Below are 21,631 nucleotides of genomic sequence, written 5' to 3'. Positions count from 1 at the left end.
AAATTAAAATAAATAAAGTAATTTTTTGGTGTGAGAAAATAGCATCTTTTAGTATAGCGGATGAAAAAGTGAAGGGATAATTATAGTACACCCACCAGTGGTATGATCCGTTTCGCTTTGCCTTCCCGTGGTTTAATCATTTACACTTTGCCCACCTGAGGATAGTCCCGTTAGCCTTCCGTAACCCACCTTTTCATTTGCCGTTAGAAAAACACATTTTTTGGCAAAAAAAAAATATAACAAGAATAAAAAAGCTAAGGTTTGAATTTTTTTTTAGAGAAACAAGATGGGTATCAAAACTATGCAAAGCAAGAAGAGCCAATTCCCTATCACTGCTATTATCCATCATAACAGAGAAACCCTTAGCACAGGATGTGCCAATATCGACACTTGGACCCTCAGGACCCAGAGAACAACCAGTGCCTAAAGTGACAACAGCTTGAATTGCCTTAATAGTAGGGAAAACAGCAGCAACGAAATCAAAACCTTGCCTTTGGGAATGGGATTTGGATTTGGTGGAGGAATTAGAGTGTTTGATTTTGGTCCAAAATCTCAAGCAAACCATGCATCATCCCAACAATGACACCGCCAGTGATAGGAATCAAGAGAATTCGATGCCAGGTGTCGGGAGACGCTGCAATCGAAGCCATGCGACACCTTTGCTGGGAGTGCCGGCCTAGGCCCATTCATGGATGACATGGACACCTTTGTTGAAAGCGGCGACGAAGAGACCCGTGGCAAGGCCGAGGAGGCAACCCAAGAGGAGTAAAACCCCTTTGGGAGGTGCACCAGCATCGGTTAGAACCGCATCGTTGCTAGGATTCGCAACAACAGCAACAGGATCTCTGTCTCTGTCTCTGTCTCTAAAATAAGAAGAAGTAGAATTAATGGTTCTATCAAGGAGGCGCTTGAAACTGTGGCGACGAGGTTTGGAAGAAGAAGAGGAGGAGGGAGATGAGTATGGTTGCTGTTGTTCGATGTCGAGGACGACTATGATGCCTTCATCGTGGTCATTGGTTGATCTGAGAAAATGAGTATCATCACTGGACTCTTCTTCTCCTACAACTCCAAACATTTTCTTTCTTTTCTTTCTAAGTCATTGGGAGGGAGGAATCATATCATATATATACTTTTCTCTACAAAACCCATCTTGGGTCGTTCTTTCTTTTCCGAGATTGATTATTTTTTGAAAGGAATTTCAGCAGATGACCAATAGTTTATATAGAGACACAAAACCCCCCATAATCCAAGCTCTTTTAAAAAAATTCAAACCTTAACTTTTTGATTCTTGTTATATTTGTTTTCGCCTAAAAATATGTTTTTCTAATGGCAAATGAAAATGTGAGTTACGGAAGGCTAACGAGATTATCATCAGGTGGAAAAAATGTAAATGATTGAATTACGGGTAGGCAAAGTGAAAATGGGTTATATCACATATGAGTTTCCAGTAATTATCCCAAAAGTGAATTTAAAGTACCCAAAAAATAAGTGGAGACTTAAAATAATGTTGTGGATTTGGATATATATTTTTGGATAAAATTTAAGGACAATACAATTAATTTAATTTTCTTGTTAAGATTTAATTACGTGATTATTTAGTTAAAAAATATACGTTGTAAAATTTCAAGACAAAAAAAAAAAAAAAAAAGTCTTGTCCTTTTTTCGTGTCCTCGTTTCCTATTATCCATCACAACTTCACGTTTTCATTATAAAACACAAATGTCTTTTGCTTTTGTTATGTTTTTTATATGACGCTGTTAGCACTTTCTGACGCTGTTACTCTTTCTCCGAACCTGTAAGTTTGTTTTACCTTTTCAGGTATTTCATGTTTAAGACTTGCATGTTTCACCAATTGGAGCACTGACCCAAAAAACATTCAATAAGCCTTTTAAGTTTTAACCTATATAATCTTTGTTCATATCCTGATTTTCTTCTTTCCAGTACATCATTGAAATTCATGCCCTGTGTTTACTTCCTTATTCATGCCAAGTACACGCTTTTTCATCCCAGTTAGCTTCTTTCTGAACTCAGTTTTTTTGGTTTTCCTTATTCTTTAATCTTTTAAGCTTAAGTCCAAAATTACAACTGTTATGGTATAATACTTATGATAGCTGTTTGAATTGACGACGACCCATTTGCTGAAATTGCTGGATTTTGCAATATTGAGTTGCAATTCAGGGTTTAATTAGTAATTGTTGGAAATTTCTTTTGTGTTTTTTCACATTATAGTGAAATTGAGAAAACCCACCTGGTAAATTTTCTCTGTGATAATATAAAGTGTTGCAATTAGGTGTGCATTTATTGTTAGAGTTGAAATCTAGATTTGAAACCTTTAAAAAAAAGTTGAAATTTGGGTGCTTGTAAGGTAGACTTTTTTATTGTTTTGTGGTATTTTGTTTTCACATAGATTTTGTGTGACATTGTTTTTTTTTTTTTTTGGTAATCTTGTGTGACATTGTTGCTACAGTGCTCTGATGGATTTAATAGTCAAATGGGCATAATAGCTTAGGTTCTCTGCATTTATTTGTTTTTTTTAAATATATTTTTTGGTCCTTGTGGAGTAATCATGTATGAGTGTTATTTGAACTGACTTTATCATTGGCACTTGGACCTACTGTTTTGCCCTTGCTGTTTTGATTGATACAAAGGAATATCTAATCTTTTTTTTTAAATTTTGCTTTGTATAGATGATCTTTAAGAGAGATAAAAAAAAAAGAAAAAGAAAAACGCTGCTTCTAGATTTAGAAAATTATGCACTTGTCATATATGTGCTTTTCACTCCTACTAATATAAATCTCCTGGTTCATATCTCTTGTTCGAATTCTTATCTCGAGTTATTTGTCCCCCTGTGTTGCAGAAATAGAAGATATATGATATGTTCATGGTGATGGTGTTGTTTTCACTATCATCCACCCGTGGTGTCACTTCTTTCTTCTTGTGTAGTTCCTCTAATCTTTCCATACTGAACAAGGGTGTCAAAGAAGTAAGTTTAAGGGCATTTGACAAAAAGAACTTGGTTACAAAGTCCCCAGAAAGCCTTGTAAAAGGAAAGGAACTTTCTTGGGAGATATATAACCACACAATATGTGATTGTTGCAAAGTGGGAGATATTGACAGGGCTATGACTCTTCTCGCTAGGATGGAAGCTTCGGGGCTTCATCCCAACTTGATATCCTACACCCATTTGATTGAAGCTCTTGGAAGTATAGGAAGGACTTTGGAAGCTGAAGCAGTTTTCCAAGAAATGATATGTTCTGGGTTTAAGCCTAGAGTGAACTTGTACAATGTTTTGCTTAGAGTTTTCTTAAAGAAAGGGCTCCTAGGAGGTGCAGTTAAGGTATTAGATGTAATGGACGATTTGGGTATTTGTAGGAATCAAGAAACATATGAGGTTCTTCTGGATTACTATGTGAATGCTGGGCGTTTGGAAGATACTTGGGGAATAATCAATGAAATGAGGCGCAAGAGGTTTCAACTGAGCTCATTTGTGTATAGTAAGATTATTGGTCTTTACAGGGATAATGGGATGTGGAAGAAAGCAATGGGCATTGTGGAAGAGATTAGGGAGATGGGGATGTCACTAGACAAGCAGATTTATAATAGCATTATAGATACGTTTGGGAAATATGGTGACTTGGATGAAGCCTTGGAAGTGTTTGAGAAAATGCGACAAGAAGGTTTAAGGCCTGATATAACAACATGGAATTCTTTGATCAGGTGGCATTGTAAGGTTGGAGATTTATCTAAGGCCCTTGAGTTGTTCACCCAAATGCTAGAACAAGGGTTATATCCTGATCCAAAGATCTTCATTACCATTATTAGCTGTTTGGGAGAGCAGGGAAAGTGGGATGTGATAAAGAAGAATTTTGAGACTATGAAATATAGAGGATATAAAAAAAGTGGCGCCATTTATGCAGTTTTGGTTGATATTTATGGGCAATATGGGAAATTTGCTGATGCTGAGGAGTGCATATCTGCTCTAAAGTCAGAAGGTGTTCAACTTTCAGCTAGCATTTTTTGTGTCGTAGCAAATGCTTATGCTCAGCAGGTCTGCTGTTCCACACCCCTGTTGTTTCCTGCTTCCTTTCTCCTTATTATCTCCTTGTATAATTGTTATTTATTTGTTGGGGGGGGGGGGGGGGGGTGTGTTTACATTTCATGTCCAACTTTCTAATGGGTTCAGAAAGATACTTCATTCTTTTTATAATATCTGGGCTCACCAGTTGTCACAACAGAAATCATGATTGTATGGCATCAAGCCTAGCAGCTTCTGCAATCTGTGGAGTCATTATTATATATGTCATCATATGTAGCAATTCTTGAAACCTTTCTCCTTTATTATATCAATATATGTTAGAGCTTTGAAGCCTCCCCCAGATGACCATTGTCAGAACATTTCAATCTTCCACTTTAACTGCTAAACTTTGCTTTTGTGGCTACTTTAATTTGCTATAATCAACTCGCTGTCCTCAGGTGTTTGTACTGCTGCACAAGTGGTGCTGACCTTCTAATGATATATACTCTGTAAATTGCTCCATCTGAAATATTTAAGGCCTTTGCTTCTAAATTCCTAGGTTGAAATTTTTAAGCATACCGGTATAATGTCTAGTAAATACTTTGGAATGTATCAAACTGAGAAGATGATGAAAACCAAAAGGTAGTTTTGGCTCTTGCAAAGCATTGTTTTTGGAGAGGGGAAATGACTTACCTGCAGCAACTTTTGCTACCAGTTACAGTTGAAGATCCTTAATGTTTGTCTCCATTTACACAATTGCCCTTGTTATTTCTCAAAGCATGTCATTTTTTTTGGAGCACTTACTCATATACTAGGAGAATAGTATTGGTATATCTCCATGTTATTGGCTTGTTTTCATTGTCAGGAGTGTCCTACATTTAAGTTTCTAGGAGTGATGGATTTCCTGTGAAAAGCCAAGTCAATTATAGCCAGTGTTTTATGCCAGGAGGGGGAAAAATAGAAGAGACAACAGTACGCATGTACTTCTAATTCATATAATCATATTTATTTAAAGATGACAAAGTAAACAATAACAACTCAAGATTGATATGTAAATACAAATAAGTTTTGCTACTTTTTCAAGATCATTTGGTGATATCCTTTGTTTTTTCTTTTTTAAAAAAATTTATGGATAAACACATGATATTTAGAAGTGAAAACTTTGTTTGCTGTGTTATAGATTTTGTTTTTGGCAGGGATTATGTGAACAGACACTTAAGGTACTTCAGCTCATGGAAGCAGAGGGGATTGAGCCAAATATTATAATGCTGAATGTGTTGATCAATGCATTTGGTATTACTGGGAGACATATGGAGGCATTATCAATTTATGACCAGATGAAAGAAAGTGTAAGCCATCTTCTTTGCATTACATGTATATGGTTAGGCACGAGACTCTTTTACTTTGTAGATTCTTGCATTTTCCTTGTCCACTTCATTCTTCAAGATATTATTTGTTTTTACGCTGTCTAATGATAATTTTATTTAATATTTTCTGAAGGGTATTAGTCCTGATGTGGTTACCTATAGTACGCTTATGAAGGCATATATTAGGGCAAGGAAATTTGATAAGGTAGGTACTCTAGTTCTTCTCATCCATATAAGATTTATTTGTTAGCAGCACATGTTACAATGTTACGTGTGTTCTTTTATATCTCTTGGCCTAATTCATGTAATGGTTTGTTGGCCAGGTCCCTGAAATATACGAGCAAATGGAATATGCTGGATGTACTCCAGATAGGAAGGCTAGAGAGATGTTACAAGCTGCATTAATGGTCCTTGAACAGAGACCATATATGTACTAGATTGGCCTGCAGTCTTGTGTGGTCAGTGTGCTCGTGTTTGGTAGGTGTGGAAATTATCGTATTCCAGATGACACGTGATATGCCTTTAAACCACTGTCCTTTCGCAACATGGAATGAATTTTTGCTTGAGCTGAGGTGAGCTCCTCTTTTCCTCTTATGTAGGATGTCACAGATATGCTTTTGGCTCATGATTGTTCATGTTTCCTATACGCGTTTAACTTCCTGTTATAATGACTTTATACCCAAATGGCTTTGGTTTTGCATTTAAACCTTGCTGACTGTTGTCCTTACATGGCTATTATATAAATTTACAGACTGAGAGGGGGAATTTGACACTTGGTGTGATAACTTAAAATATTTGCTCTGAGTCTTCAAAAACTTGTTCACAAATGGACTTGAGAACATTCAAATGTTGCTTGAAGGATGCTCCAGGCATCAGGAATTATTTAGGCAGAGGAGCTTCTGACAAATTGTTCCCATCTCTGGTGTATCATATTTTATTTGACAGACAACATACTAAGGTTTCCTTGACTGGCTCTCAGCCATCCATATATTGCCTATACATTTTTTTAGCCGGAAACTTGGGGGCTTAAGTCAATCCTTTCCTTTTCTTGGTCCTGGAGAATTAATACTAGCAAGGCCTTACTGTAAGAAGCAATGGTCACCCATGTTCGTCTGTCACATATGCGGGCCTTTATTATGCATTGGTTACTACAACTGAATTTTTCAGCTCTGAAAAAATCTTAAAAAAAAAAAAAAAGTGGGAGAAAGGAAATGGGATTGTCCAAGAGCTGAGTATTGAAGATTCTTAGATTGTTGCAGATTGATGGATGTGGTGGCAAAAGTCTTTTCTCTTACATTTGGAGTGGCAACCGAAGGGAGGGAAGATGTATATATTGGATTGGGCTTGACATTTATAATGGGTGATGTTGGGTTGGGGTCTGTTGAGCCAACAGGTCACTTAGCTTTTTGAGAAATGAAGAGTACAAGTTATTTACCAAAAAAACAAAGAGTATGAGTTACTATGTTATCTTGAGAGTAATCACTCTCTACTTTGATGACTCTGAATTTTTGTTGGCTTGCCTTGCTTTAGAGGTAGAAGCAGTAGATGAAGCATTTCTTTTTTATGGAGTAGGAAATTTTTTAGTGGGTAAAGATCAGATTAAGGAGGTGAGGAATATACTAGCATGTGCTTAGGTAAATCTGCACTACCTAGATTTGGTATGTGAACATTAAAAGCTTTTGGAATGACTGCATGAACTTTTGACGACGTGTTCACCCAAGGCATGTCGTTGGTGGTTGAAGATGGAAAAACAACTGATTTGGTAGGAGTAAAGATTATTCTTAGAGAGATCCTGCAGATTAGTTTAAACAAATTAACAGTCTATTTAGAGCATGTGCTGGATAATGCTATGTGCTGTCAACCATCGGTCTTTCTATGAAGCCGCAGATTGAACAAAAACAGCATGGCTCAGGAGCTTTCAGATGAAATCAATTCACTACTTTGACTGCCCTACAGCGAATGGAGCAAAGTTAGCAGCATTTGAATGTGGTTCCTTTCAATCTCCTAGACCAATTGCCATGCCATATATTTAACATTATTGTTAATTTAGGCTATATTTTTGAGGAACCCAACCAAATCATTTGAATGTCAAGAGTTGTGCATATCATCCCTTGTTATGCTGTCCTATCAGTCAAGTTAGAGTATGCTTTTGTTTTGGGTGAGTTCACTTTAAATGATTTGATACTTAAAAGGTTACTGACCCATTTAACTTCCAAAATACATGTAAATAAGTCTGAATTCTCTTACTCCATATAAACTCTTCAATCTAATTGTGATATGAAATTCTGTTATGGGAATTCTCTTTGTTTCATGCACAGTTTTGTTCATGTTTGAAAAGTGGAAGAGTGCGTAAATTTAGGAAAAGCAAGAAGAAAGAGAAAGGTGGAAAATAAAGGAATATAAAATTTTTAATGTTGAAATTTAGGGGGTGTTTGGATTTTGTGTTTTCCATCACTCATCACTTATCACTCAAAACCTGTGGTTCCAACGCATGCTACACTTGTTCGGATGAGTTTTCATTTTCTGTTTCCATCACTCAAATCTCACCAAATTGAGTTATGAGTTAGTGAGAATGAAAACAAGAAAGTAGTGTTTTGAGTTATAAAAACAAAGTTATGGTGGCTAATTGATAAATTTCCTCACATAATGGGCTCTACGGTCAGAGCGTTGCCACATCACACTTTAGACTTTACTCCCCTACCAACGGTCATAATTTATTTTCAGACCAACCCCATTTCTCCTATACATCACACTTCACTTTCTTTTTCTTCAGCTCCCAAGCAGGCAAGCACCAGCTCTCCATTCCATAACCATTGATCTGCTCCGTCCCATTCCGGTCTAAGACTCCAGCTGATCAGGAAGTTTGGTGCTGGTCAGGTTCTCCATCTGACCTTCTCTGGTCAGGTTCTCCATCTGACCTTCTCTACTCTTTTGCTTAAAGCTCAATAATCAACTTAATTCCTTCGTCATATTCTCACCCTTTTATTTCCTCAACAACACCCACACGGTAAGTTCCAATCTCTACCCAATAGTCCCTTCCCACATAAAATCCCAACCAAATCCTTAAAATTTGAAACCAATACCACATCTTAAAAAAAACCCATGTATACTATTATCCATTCCTCATTTCTCTAATCAACATAGACACATAAACAACAACAACAAAGAAATAAACTTTATTGAATACCATGACATACCCAGAAAAAGAAGAAGTTCCTTTTCTTTTTCTAAAATTTCAAAAAAGATGTGGGAAAAATTCATACACTGGTCTTGGTAATTTTCCTCCGAACAAAAAACCCCGCAAACGGAGGGGTAAGAGTGATGGTGATTGGGACTCTAATATGGAACAAAGCTTTGTTACAAAGCACAGCAAGTGCTACAGCTCCACCAGTTGATGCAGCGAGCTATGCCATCCAATTCCTCTCATTGTCAACCACCACCAATTTGATCAAGGAGCAGAACACCAAAAGGGATTTTTGTAGGTTTGGTTTCAAGCTGAGGATGGAGAAAGGAGGTCTAGAACTACTTTGTGTGTTTTCAGGGATGAGGATAGAGGATGACTATGTAGAAAGAATAGATGGCTTCAGCGTAGTTGGGTTTTGGAGGCTGAAGGAAATAAGAGTAATACAAATATGTGGGTTGAAGGGTTTCGCGGGTAGCCGTTCTGTGGGCACACCATAATGCTTGGTCCGTGAGTCCCACAAAAAGGTGAGTTTTTTGAGTTTTTGGAATGAAAACTCAACCGGATTTAGGTGCCAAACATAGCTAGGTATAATTTGGGGATTTTTAAGTTATAAAAAATAAGTTATAGAGTGATGATATTTAGTTGATGAATTATGAATAATTCACCATCCAAATGTATAGAAAATGTACCTTTATAGTAAGCTAATATCCATGAATGAAGTACAATTTTGTGCAGCTTAACTTCTATACAGCAGCTTTGGGGCTAAATTTTGTACATACCATGCAGATATGTACAAAGAAGTGAGGGCTAATATATATATATATAGTGAAGATGACAAGCAATTAAACATAACCAAGCCTTTTATAGCAACAAAGTACTGGGAAATCATAACCCACAGCAATAAGTACATATCAAGGTCCATAATAACAGGATAGGTAAATCTCAAATATAATATATGGTTTCACTCCCAGCTCTCTAGTACTTGCTATATTATGAACATAACCAGTGTTTTCTTGTACCAAGTTCTGTATAGGCTACTTAGGCTGATGCCTATACTTTTATTTATGTATAGTAGTTAACCGTCAATAATATTAAGGAGACGGGTCTTAGCTTAGTACTTAATTTCTACGTGCGCTCAGAGAGAGTGAGGCTTCTCCAAGTCCTCCAGACCAGAGGGACGGAACCAGGCCTTCTGCTCAAGCACAGAGTCCTCACCACCATTCGCAGTACGGTCGCCGCCTGCGGTTGAGGCTTGCCCGGCAGGCGGTCCAAAGACCCCAGTTTGAGGGTGCGGTTCCCAGTACTTGTCGGAGTGAGGGGGTATTACATTGTCTGGGACTACGTTCAGGGGGGTGTGGTCCTCCGGGTTCTTGTCATACGCCGAGGTGTGTGCAGCCCTCCTGAACTCATTATTAGTAGTTACACAATAATCAGTACTTTATAAGATACTGTATACACTATGAAATTTATTGATACCAACAAAGAAGCTGAGATTAATCAGTGTAGAGGAGATATCTAGTGTTTGGAATACATGGAGTATTATGCTCACAACATGTGGGAGTGCGAAGCTACATACAACTGAAATGTCAGATACTTTTTTTTTTAGTGAGGAGCATAATCATAATATAATCTCTAAGATCTAATGTGACTGATGACATATGCTAAGCTCACACGATAACCTTGCAAAAAAGAGAAGAAAAAAAAATTCCCAAAAAAATTTAAAAAATAAAATAAAAATTAATAGAATCCATCATAATGCAAGATGGAAGATGGAGGTCAAAGGAGTGTAGAGAAGGTATATCACGCACCAAGTGTCTGCATCTTGTCTTTCATAGCATGTGTGTCTTACACATATAGAACTCACATGTAGAACCCACGGACCATATGTATTCGATATATGAATCTACTTTCTCACAGGGAGGCCAGTCTCACAAGTATATGAATCTACTTTCTCACAGGGAGGCCAATCTCACACTTGTGAGACTCATTGCCAAGTAAATGTGTAAGAGGATAGATCCATATATCATATATGAATTTTACTAGTATATCATTTTTTTTAAAAGGTTTTATCGGAAATTGAATTTTTTTTTTAATTTTTATAAAATATTTTCAAAAATAAATAGCTTAATATATACCCTTAAATACTATAGATATTTTTGTCCACAGTAGGAGATAAGGCTTGTTGACATGACATCATATCCCCCAGTATGTGGCACCATGTACTAGAGGGGTATATATGGCTTTTACAAAAAAAAAAAAAAAGGTCCATTCCAAAGAATAGACATAATTCCCAAAATGCCCTTGTCCTTATCATATGTAGGTGTAAAAGATAAAAAGATAAAAGATAAACCTGTCCCACTCTCCACGAGGTATTATGCTTCCTTCTGAGTTTCTACTTCTATATTTGCCCCACTTGGCACTTTGACACAATGTTTATCTAAATATAGATATAATATCATCAATTATCTAACTCTAAAGTGACGAGGGTGGTTAGGTGTGTGACCCATTACCCATGTGGGCATTTGGCTGTGTTAGGTAACTTAGGTGTAAATTAATTAAGGATTACCCTTTACCTTTCATCAAACATATTCAAAGCTACATTATCAAAACAGAAGAAGATATTCAAAGTGAAGAATGAGAATGGAAGTCACGTGATCAGCATATGACCCGTTAATCCCAATGAGATAACGACTAGGCAACCAAGCCGACCCAACCACTTTTTTTTTTTTCTTCTTATTTATTAACTTTTGGTTTTACGCGTTTTCTACGCTTGTTTGATTAGACAAAGTAAAGTGCGATGTGAAGGCAGGCAAAGTGAGCGATTGAGAGATTTTCTTGCCACTCTGCTGTGACCATATTTTGGTGTCACAAAAACGACAAGGTATCGATAAGGTATCTCCAGTATTTGTCTCGTGCGATGCATTTAAGAACGCATATATCTCATGCTACGTATTTAAGAATGCGTATAAAAAAAAAACTAAGAACTGTGTACTTTTTCATAGTGAAATTGAGTTCACTATGACCACTTTTCCTGCCCTTAGAAGGGTATTTGTTAATAAAAGTTATCAACAATAATAAATTGCATCAGCATTTCCTAAAAAGATATGGTATCCCTTAAATTCATAGATTTACTGATTTGTTGTCGTTGATCATAAAGAATATTAGACCAATTGATGATAATATTGTCAAAATCAACTAGTTTTTGTTTTGATTCTTTTCCCATTTTGATTTTGTGTTTTTTATATTGGTCTTCATTATTGTATTACATTCCAAGGTCCAAGGTAGAAGTTCTTATAATACACGGTATGGGGAGACCCAGTTAGTATCCAAATACTATTATAAAGTTAGAAAGAAACTCAAGGAACACGCAAAAGAAAAATAATGGTTTCAATTGTTAAGCCATCTCATCACAAGATTAGATTGTTGTAATATATAATAGATACTGCCTCAAATGAAACTAAAAAAAATAATACATATATGATGTCAACTGTGAGGTCACATGATCACAAGCAAGACCTTGCCCATAAAAATAATTCACAAGCAAGAGGTCGACAATTAAATAAAAATGAGGATAAATGAATGTGATGTGGTGAAGGCATTAAAGATGCTATCTTTAGAAGTGAATATATAATGCATTGCCATGTCAATTTCTATCAGGCCATCTTAAGAAGTGAATATATAATAGCATAAACAAATATTTCCATTGAATTCCTATCATGATACTATAGTTCGCTCATCTAATCTAAAAGCCTAAATTATAATTTAAAAAATATTCCTAAACTTTGGCAGAAAATTAAAGAAAAAGAAAAAAAAAAGGCATAGAGAAAAACTTATCATTATGAGATAAAAATTTAGGGGAAATTAATGGACAAGAAGATTACACGAAAGATGATAAATGGCTGTTTATTTTGGAGAATGGCCTCCACAATTACATGTGGTACCTTTATCACCAACAAGGAACATGGATATAGGCTGTGACATGGATACACATACACTTGATGTAAAGCCTGCCTCAAGGACCAACCTCTCCATAATCAATTTTGGAGACAAAATTGCGATGTAGGGTATAGAGTATAGATAAAGAGTCATTTAACTATAATAACTGTGAGTGAGTGCAGACAATGCAATGAGGTGACCACATCACCACGCTACTTGGTATTGAAATTTAGTCACTAAACGTGATAAATATGCTGAGTTTGGATCGATTCGAGCTTCTAAATTAAATTTTCAGACTGAAAAATTTCTAGATATATTATAATGGAAAAGGCCATAAGAAGAGTCATGAGTTGCATAACAATTTCATTGATTTTGATAGAAGTTCACCTAAACTCTTAATAAAATTTTTTAAAAAACAATCTCAGCCAAACAAGATATATAGTTCTAACAATTTGACCATATTATATTGTTCATCCTTTTTCTTTTTTTTGTTTTGCAAGGTTTTATCTCAATAATCGATATAAAATATTCTAAACTCATTATTATTATTATTATTATGTGTCATAAATTATCATTAATTCGTTTAGAGATGCAGAAGCACAAGTCAACCTAACAAAATGTCAACCTAACCTATCTATGATGGGCACCATCCATCAATGTTGACAAAATTTCAACAATTTTTGTATGCATTCGAAAGATTATTTATAAACCAAAATCATTCAAATAAATCTTTGAACATAATAGTGATGCCAAATGACATCTTCTTTTACCAGAATTTGAATATTGGATAACATTATATATATACCAATCAAATTAGATCACTTAGAATTTGAATATTGGATAACATTATATATATACCAATCAAATTAGAACACTTACTTTTGTGAACAAAATATCTTCTGAAATATTTTGGTATCCCTTTTGAAAAAATTCTTAACCCATTAAATAGATACTAAATTGAATCTTATTCTTGGGGTTGGAAAACTCTGAAACCAACAACCAAGACAACAAAGAAGGGTGATATTCAATGAACCAAATGCAAAGAGTAATTGATTGAATAAAAACAAGTCAAATATCTAGAACTTAACGCTAGATCTAGTACTGACTTATTCTTTATTTTTAGATAAAGGAAAATTTTGCAGAGTCATTGATAAAGTCTACCCCAGATCAAAGATGCCCATTGTCCACCCATCACCCATGGCCACGATGGGTATTAGTTATAAAATATAGAATGAACTGCCTTAGCAACTATAAGACTTTTGACTTGAATTTTTTTTGAACTTCTTTTTTGAGTCATTGAATTTTTTTTTTTTTTAACTTGCAAAGTATGTGGTTTTATCAATTTAAAGAAACATTAACTTAATGACATAGTCGTACATCTAATTTATGTTGTCAAAAAAAAAAAATTATCAAATGATAAAAAATAGTCATGCTGATAAGCTGATAAGTTAAGACACACTCAGAACGGCATCATTTTGCTAATTTAATAAATAAAATTATTATTTCGAAATTAAAAAAAAAACATTAATATAAAAAAACCCCCAAACCCCCCTAAACTCTGCAATAATGTCGAACTGCCTAATTTTGACCTTCCCAAGCTAATTGAAGGCCAAAAACGACTAGTCCAGTCAAAACCATGGGCAAATCCCAAGGTTTTCTGTTTTATTGAAGAATATAGAGGAGAAAATACACCATCTATGAAACAAGTAAACAATCACCGCATGCATGGTATACTACCTCCATGTAAGAGGGGAGCTATATGCACCGAATGCATGATATACCACCTTAGTTTGAAGCTAGAGCACATGGTTATTGATGCTTAAGACTTGGTCTCTCTCCTCTAGCAACATGCACACAAAACCCACTAATTGTTTCTCAGGTAATTAAGCTTGTTTCCCTAGTAAGCCTAGTTCACAAATTCTGGGTTTTTTTTAATAACTTTTTTTTAAAAAAGTTTTGAAATAATAATTCAATTTATTAAATATTATGAAATTATCAAAACAACGTTGTTTTTGGTGTGTCTAACGTATCAGTTTAACAACTAATAGGAGATCTTGATTGAACAATTTTAAAATTTAGAAGCCTTATATCAAAGTTAGAGACTCAAAGTAAGAGGATGAATTTTGTATTTATACCATTTTTTAAAATATTTTTTTAAGAGTAAAATGGTAAAGTAAGTCATGCAATGAGAACAGAAAAGACGGAAGAAAATTTCAGACAAAACAAAAAACATTGTAGAGTGAAGTCCTAAGCTGATTTTCACACCAAAAAAATTGTGGAAATAAATTGGAGAATTAATCAAAAGATCTTTCCATGTACTGTACGGATCATTGGCTTTTTGTTCGTTTTTAACTATTACTATTAGAATCAAAACATAAAAAAGGGTACCGACAACGTTGGGGTAATTGTCCTTATCTACCGGATGGACCGCCCAAGGCGCATCCTACCATTAAAATCAAACATAATAAACTATTTACGTTTTCATCGTTTCCCATAACACAATTAAAAAATATATATATCATATAAAAAATATGTGTATATATTTTTATATAACAGTGAGATAAAAAGTCTGTCTTCTGGATTTGGAAAAAAATTAATAAAAAAATTGAAGTTCCCTATCAAAGATCAAATGGCAGATGGCAGAAGAGGATGGTGGAAAAGTATGATATTTAGAGAAAACAATCAAGCTGAACAAAAAAAAAAAAAAAAAAAAAACCTCACCCACCAGTCAGAAATCAGAATATTAGGAAACAAACATATATAATCCCAAACCTGATAATAATAAGTGAAATAATTCCTTAATTTCTTGAAATATAAAACAACACCTGAGATAAAAAATTCCCAAAAATTATTGAATACCCAGATATCTCATGCACAAAAATTCTTTATTTATTTATTTTTTCCTTATAATTATTCTTATTATTATTGTTTTTAACTACGAAACAATTGTAGCAAGCAAGTAATTAGGAAATGGCAGCATCATGATATTAGAAGATTTAACTCTATGACAGTTAACAATATGCCACCTCTTATGAATTATGATAAAAAACAGTTGAGAAGTGAAAGTTTCTAATTTTCCAGACACTGATACACAGAGATAGGATATATACCAAAGACAAATCAAATCAAAGCAAATAAGTGAGTGGAAAAACTGACCTGAGAGTAGTAAGAGGTGGATCGCGAGTGGTAGAGTTGGAAGTGCGGATCCGATTGACGACACGCTTGCCCAAGCTTAAAGCGACCCCTCGGCTATTCGAATTGGCTGCCATACAATGATGCACTGACAAAAGGCAAAAGCTGTACTGAAACTCTGTGAGGGAGAGAGAAAGAGAGAGAGAGGAAGGTGTGTGTGTGTGTCGTGTTTGGGAATGGAAAGGCCAAAGCTGTTTTTATAGGCAGAAATGTATTATTATGTATAATGTTAATGTTAATGTTAATTGGTGGCTATGTTGTGTTGGGTTGAGAACATGGAATTTGGGTGCGTTGTTAACTGCTCCCCAACAGTCACTCTTTTTTTTTCTTTTTCCTTGGTGACCACCTACCCCGTACGTTAAGTTGTACCAAACGGTACTCGGCCTTTTTCTTTCTTTTTCTTTATCGTTACTTTACGGAATATTTGTTCTTTATTTCCAATATTCCGTTTCCGTTACTCCCATAGTATCCATTTTACCCTTTCAATAATTGAAAAAAATATTTATATATTCAAGTGCAAAGAACAAAACTCAAATTTTTTTTTTTTTTGATTCCACGGTGCATATAAAAAGTTGTAAAAGTAATCCGAACAAAAAAATTGAAATATTCTCAAGTTTTAGAGACAAGAACAAGTTAAATATATATTTTTTATTATTTGGTTTAATATTTTAAGCTTTTTTAAATTAATAAATAAACATTTTTTGTTTCTTTTGGTTCAATGTTTCAAGATTCTTTGTATTTTAATTTACAATTTTCATCTTTTGCACTTTTATTCATTTATATGCACCTACCAATACCCAGTTGTAATTCTAGGAATGTTTCTCAGGGTGTTCTTGGGTGAGCTTGCTTTGTTACAATTTTTTTTCTTCAGATTCTCTGTTGCAATTTTTTCTTTTTAAGATTTTAGTTCAATTTTTTAAAGTTTTTTCTTGAAAGCAATGTTATGGATACTATTTTGGACACTGTTTTTATTTGTTTAGTGGAATGGAATATTTCAGTATCGATTTATTTCGACGTATCATTTTAGGATGTTTCGGGGTTTCTAAAAAAAATTAAAAATAATATATATTATATTTTCCTATACAACATAAAATAATTGATCCAAATAAGTAAACTTCAAATAAAACAAATCATTTAGTTTTTATTTTTTGACACTCAAATCATTTAGTTATTACATAACAATTACTGTTTTAGAATATTAAAACATAAATATGTAATTAAATCATGAAAAACAACAACAAAAAATAGTACAATAATAGTGTATATATGTATATCATATTGGGAAGAGGCAAGACTCAATAAATAAGTTTGAAATCAAACTTTTTTGTCACCTTTTTGAGTTTTGTTATTTCCAAAGCTTTGTCATGTGAGTGGGGTCAGCAAGCTAAAAGTCTAAAAGGCAAACTAAAAAAAAACTAGAGTAAAAAAAGAAAGAAAAGGCAAACTAGCAAAGTGTTTGAGACGAAGCAAAGAAGAAGAAGAAGAAGAAGAAGAAGAAGGGGCGACCTTTGCGACGGCTGAATTTGTTTTTTAGGCGTTCAACGCGACATGCTGTGTTGACGAGTTTGTTAGTTTAGGGATTTTTTTTTCTCCTAAAAACTGGTACCGGCCAAAATGTAACAAATAATCCATCAAAATTTAATTTTATTGGCATAATTTTTTTTTTGAGGGTGTTCCTAATTTTTTTAAGGGTAAATAAATAAAAAAAATTTAATTATTATATATAAAATTTTTTTAGGCCAGGGTGGTCCTAGGACCACCCTGACCTGTATGTGACGCCGCCACTGCCAATATCATAGGCCTCTATATACATTAATTAAAGATAGTTTCATTTACTTTTAATCTTTTGATGACACCTACTTAACTTCAACATTGCGGTCTCATCCAGTCTTAACACATCTGAGTTGGATACAACTTGGAAAGGAGGCTAGTATTTTATACTAAGTGACAATGACAAATAACACTGTGGACTTGTGAGTTTTGTATAGGCTGTGGTTGACATTGGGTATTTGGGATGTTGATATAGGAAAGTCATTTGTGTATTTTATTTTATAATTAAAGAGAAAGAAAAAGATATTTTATATCAACTTTTATTCTACAATATTCCTCTAAAGATTTATTTTTTCTTCCTATTTACTTGAACTGGATAATTATAATAGATATATTTGTGCAATTTATAATTATTGCTTCTTATGAAAAACTCATCACTAACCAAGTTTTATGAAAATTATGCTATAATATTTGTACAATATTTTTTAAAACTATTTTACATAAAACATTATAACATGATGCAGGTACAAATGACTTACTAGTTTTTAAAAATGTTTCTTAAACCACTGCCGTTAGAACATTCTTCAGCTTCTTCCTTTTTATGGTCAAACTGCAAAAGCACCTTTTCAATTATTATTATTATTATTATTATTATTATTATTATTATTATTATTATTATTATTATTATTTTGTGGTCAAAATGCAAAAGCACCCTTTTGAGAATTGGATTAGTTGCAAATATACATTTTGGGGGATTTAATTCTTCTTTACATCTTTATGAGATTTCTATCAAATTGCCTAATTTCCGTTAGCTCTTATGGGCCGAAAAAATCATGTTACCATCTTGTGACCGCATCAAGAACATTTATCAACAGAGTTGTGGCATTGGTAACATGATGGGCAATATGATATTTTTTGTCTATAAAAGTTAACGGGAGTTAATTTTTGGAGTTACTTTGGAGGATATGAAAATGGAAGGAAGGTATAAGGAATAATTGAAAGTATTTATATATTCTTCGCGGGTGCGTGTCCAATATTGTTTCGTTTATAAAAAGATGGAGAGATTCTACTGTTACTGTAACCTCAGTGCATCACTACCCTCATGGCTAGTTATAGAAGGAAGGATCTTCTCAATCCACACCATACAATGATTAAAAGATTTACAACACTATTGAAAACAAAACACTATCAAACTTCAAAACAACATATCTAATATTAACAAAAAATTAATAATATGACCTACTCATGACAACTTCTGTTAGATTTTTTAGTGTTGGTATATTCATGACGAATTTCCATGTATTTTGAGGTTGTACTAAATTTTGGTTATTGAAGGCTACATGTTAAAGTTGGAAAAGAAGTTTTGATCAAGCCAATTCAATCAAACAAATCTAGAACTCAAATAAGCCAAATTCAAGAACTTGATCAAGTGAGCCCCATTTTCAGTTGAGCGAAAGTCAGGCAGAAACTCTCGTTATACTATTGCTAGAAATCAAAATCCAGTTAACAAGAATCTTTTTTTTCTTCCAAAGTCAATTTCGTGCTAATCTTATTTGTATTTAAACCCTATACCTTAACCTTAATCTTCAGAGAAGGAATAAGATGGCCATCAGAACCAACAAAAAGATCGTTTTATCCTATTGTATCTTTCAGTTTCAACCCTCTTCACACTGTAAAATCCATTAAAATGAGATTCAAACCACCTAAAACACAATATTATCATTTGTGTTGTTGGAGTGATCAAAGACTGGAACCACATAAACTACTGCAAATCTTCAAGTAGACTTGAAGTAACTAAGAGATCTATTTGTTGCTCGATGTCCCAAATTTTTGGCGGCAATTCACTTTGAAAACAAAAGCTAGAGAAAATGGTTGCAGTAAGAAGCTGGGAGCCTAGATACAACTTAGTTTCCATGTACCGGAGGTGTTGTAAGTCTTGAATTATATGATTATATCCAAACCTATTCATAGTGGGTTTGATGATAGGCTACGTCACGAAGTAATATTTTTTTTTGAAACTAGTCACAAAGTAATTTTAAAATAATTAAAATTTTTTTTGAAGCTTTAGGTAATTAATTTAATTTAATTTTTTTTGAGAAAGGGTAATTAATTTTATTTATGGTAACATTTTGAATTTCTTAAAATTAACTTGTGGGGAGTGAAACGACCCCGGTGGGTATATGGGTCTTTGGGCCATGCTAAGGAGGGCCGACCTGCTCCTGGGTTAAGATTTTTTTAGTACTACGGGTCGGCCCATACGCCGAGGATTCGAGAATTCATCCGAGGGGTGATTTGCTCCTCGGACGGATATGGGAGAACCAGGGACTTCATTATAAAGGTTAAGGGATGACTCGGTGAAGACCAATGGTTAAAAGGGGTGAACCCTTGAATGTCCTAGAAGCACCGATATTTGAGAAATACCAAAGATAAAGGCTGCCACTTCCACATTAAAGACTCTGCACCTACCTCCCTAGCCGCATTAATGGGGAAGTGACCCCTGAACAGTGGAAAGGAAACTTCTGGTCACTATCCAGAGGCACTAAGAAGAAAAATATCTAGGGGGAAGGGAGTGAGAACAACACGTGGGAAAAGTATCAGAAAGAGAAGTATTTAAAGGGGAACTTAGAGCGATAGAGGGGGATCTTCTTTTTGTAACAAAAAAAAAGAGAAAAGAGAAATAATAGAAAAGGAATTCTCGGCTTACGTCCGAGGAGGTTTATTTGCAATAATTGTTTGTTGTTAATAAGTGTTTTTAGCTTTGGAATTGTTATCAAATCCTCAATACTTCTAACCTGGGTTTCAAGCTCACACTCTAGAAATTTATATTGTTGAAGGCTCATTGGGCCTGAGCCCGTAACTGTTCTTAGGTTCAGGTGCAATTGTGCACCTACATAACTATTATAACAGTTAATAAGTCTCTTGATATTTTAATAATATTTCATTTAAAGTAATTAATATTGGAAAAAAATTGTTTTAGCAAGTGTTTGTTTCGTTATTTTTTAGCCAAAATTAAAGTGGGACTCACATATCCCTTGAGACAGGTTCAAATTGGCATGTTCTCCACTAGTGTGAGGACACTAATATCATAGTTCACTTGCCAAAAACCATTTAAGAAGTGTATGAGAAATTGACTCCTAAATCGTTAAATTAAAAATTGTTCAAATTGATAGAATCCGTGAGTCCTATATAGGATGAAATTGAACTTTTATAAATATATATACTGGCCTGGGTCCACGTGGGCTATCCAATATTAAATAATTAATTTATTATTATTATTTTTAGAAAAATATTATTATTTATTTATTTCACAGATTTATTTGTAATTTTATGTAGAGATTCTATTATTGTTATTATTATTCATAATATATATTTGTGTTCTTGTTTACATAATCACAAAAATAAAATAATTTCATGCAATATAACCAATAATTAAATAATATTGACAATTAATATATGTTATAGGAAAAAAAAACCAATTGTATGACGTGTAAACATATTGAAATAACCGCGGTTGATAGTGAACCTGATGTATGAAAAACTATTTTAACAGCGTGATGCATAAGTTGTCAAGATTCATGGGGTAAGAGATTTCTCCAAAAAAAAAAAAAAAAAAAATCATGGGTAATATTTCAGTTTTGATTTAGAGTTCGTCATGAACCCACTAAACATATTATGAAAGTTATAATTTAAATGATGTGCCCTACATCATGGTGAAGTTGTCACCCAGCTGGGTGCCAGTTGCATTATCATTTTAATAAATAAAAAAGTGCTTAGGAATATTCATTTATAAATAAAACTGATGATAACTAATCAATTACAGGAAAAAAAGAAAAAGATCACCTAACTCAAATTTGTTTTTTACTTGAAATTTAAATCAGTTAATAAAGTTGTTCTTATCAGTAAAGTATATATATAGTTATATACATGGTTGTCAAAATCCCGATCTGGATCCTACGATCCTACGATTTTACGATCTCACCTGCTCAAAACGATTCGGATCTTTCAAGGATCTTTGCGATCGTTCAGGATCAATAGGATCACACGATTCTGACGATCCCAAACGACCTTTATTTCTTGTAATGTTTTTAAACTTAATAGATTGCTCAGTTGGATTTAAATGAAAAATAAAATCCCAATAGACCAAAATTTTCAACTCTAATGTAGAGA

General features: G+C 34.0%; 2 protein-coding genes across 2 annotated transcripts; one reads left to right on the top strand and one right to left on the bottom strand.

Moving 5' to 3' along the window:
- Positions 1 to 1,720: 1,720 nt before the first annotated feature.
- LOC142618601 (uncharacterized) lies at positions 1,721 to 7,671 on the top strand. The gene is made up of 6 exons (XM_075791545.1): positions 1,721 to 1,795; positions 2,858 to 4,048; positions 5,212 to 5,364; positions 5,516 to 5,587; positions 5,706 to 5,954; positions 6,134 to 7,671. The coding sequence occupies exons 2-5, from the start codon at positions 2,876 to 2,878 to the stop codon at positions 5,817 to 5,819; spliced, it is 1,512 nt and encodes a 503-aa protein (XP_075647660.1). The 5' UTR covers positions 1,721 to 1,795; positions 2,858 to 2,875; the 3' UTR covers positions 5,820 to 5,954; positions 6,134 to 7,671.
- A 1,737-nt stretch (positions 7,672 to 9,408) lies between these two features.
- LOC142619655 (late embryogenesis abundant protein At5g17165) lies at positions 9,409 to 15,890 on the bottom strand. Its single transcript, XM_075792860.1, has 2 exons — positions 15,659 to 15,890; positions 9,409 to 9,966 (listed from the first exon to the last, which is right to left on the bottom strand). Exons 1-2 carry the CDS (start codon positions 15,769 to 15,771, stop codon positions 9,702 to 9,704), a joined length of 378 nt encoding a protein of 125 aa, XP_075648975.1. The 5' UTR covers positions 15,772 to 15,890; the 3' UTR covers positions 9,409 to 9,701.
- Positions 15,891 to 21,631: the final 5,741 nt, after the last annotated feature.

Source organism: Castanea sativa, chromosome 12 (assembly GCF_040712315.1).
Source record: "Castanea sativa cultivar Marrone di Chiusa Pesio chromosome 12, ASM4071231v1".
In the NCBI taxonomy this organism is placed as follows: Eukaryota; Viridiplantae; Streptophyta; class Magnoliopsida; order Fagales; family Fagaceae; genus Castanea; species Castanea sativa.
This window is presented reverse-complemented; position numbering and strand designations above follow the sequence as displayed.

Coding starts and splice junctions, on each gene's coding strand:
- LOC142619655 (XM_075792860.1), bottom strand. CDS start 15,771: ATGGCAGCCAATTCGAATAGCCGAGGGGTCGCTTTAAGCTTGGGCAAG. Junction 9,967..15,658: donor CCACCTCTTACTACTCTCAG/GTCAGTTTTTCC, acceptor TAATGAGTTCAG/GAGGGCTGCACACACCTCGG.
- LOC142618601 (XM_075791545.1), top strand. CDS start 2,876: ATGTTCATGGTGATGGTGTTGTTTTCACTATCATCCACCCGTGGTGTC. Junction 5,365..5,515: donor ATGACCAGATGAAAGAAAGT/GTAAGCCATCTT, acceptor TATTTTCTGAAG/GGTATTAGTCCTGATGTGGT. Junction 5,588..5,705: donor GGGCAAGGAAATTTGATAAG/GTAGGTACTCTA, acceptor TTTGTTGGCCAG/GTCCCTGAAATATACGAGCA.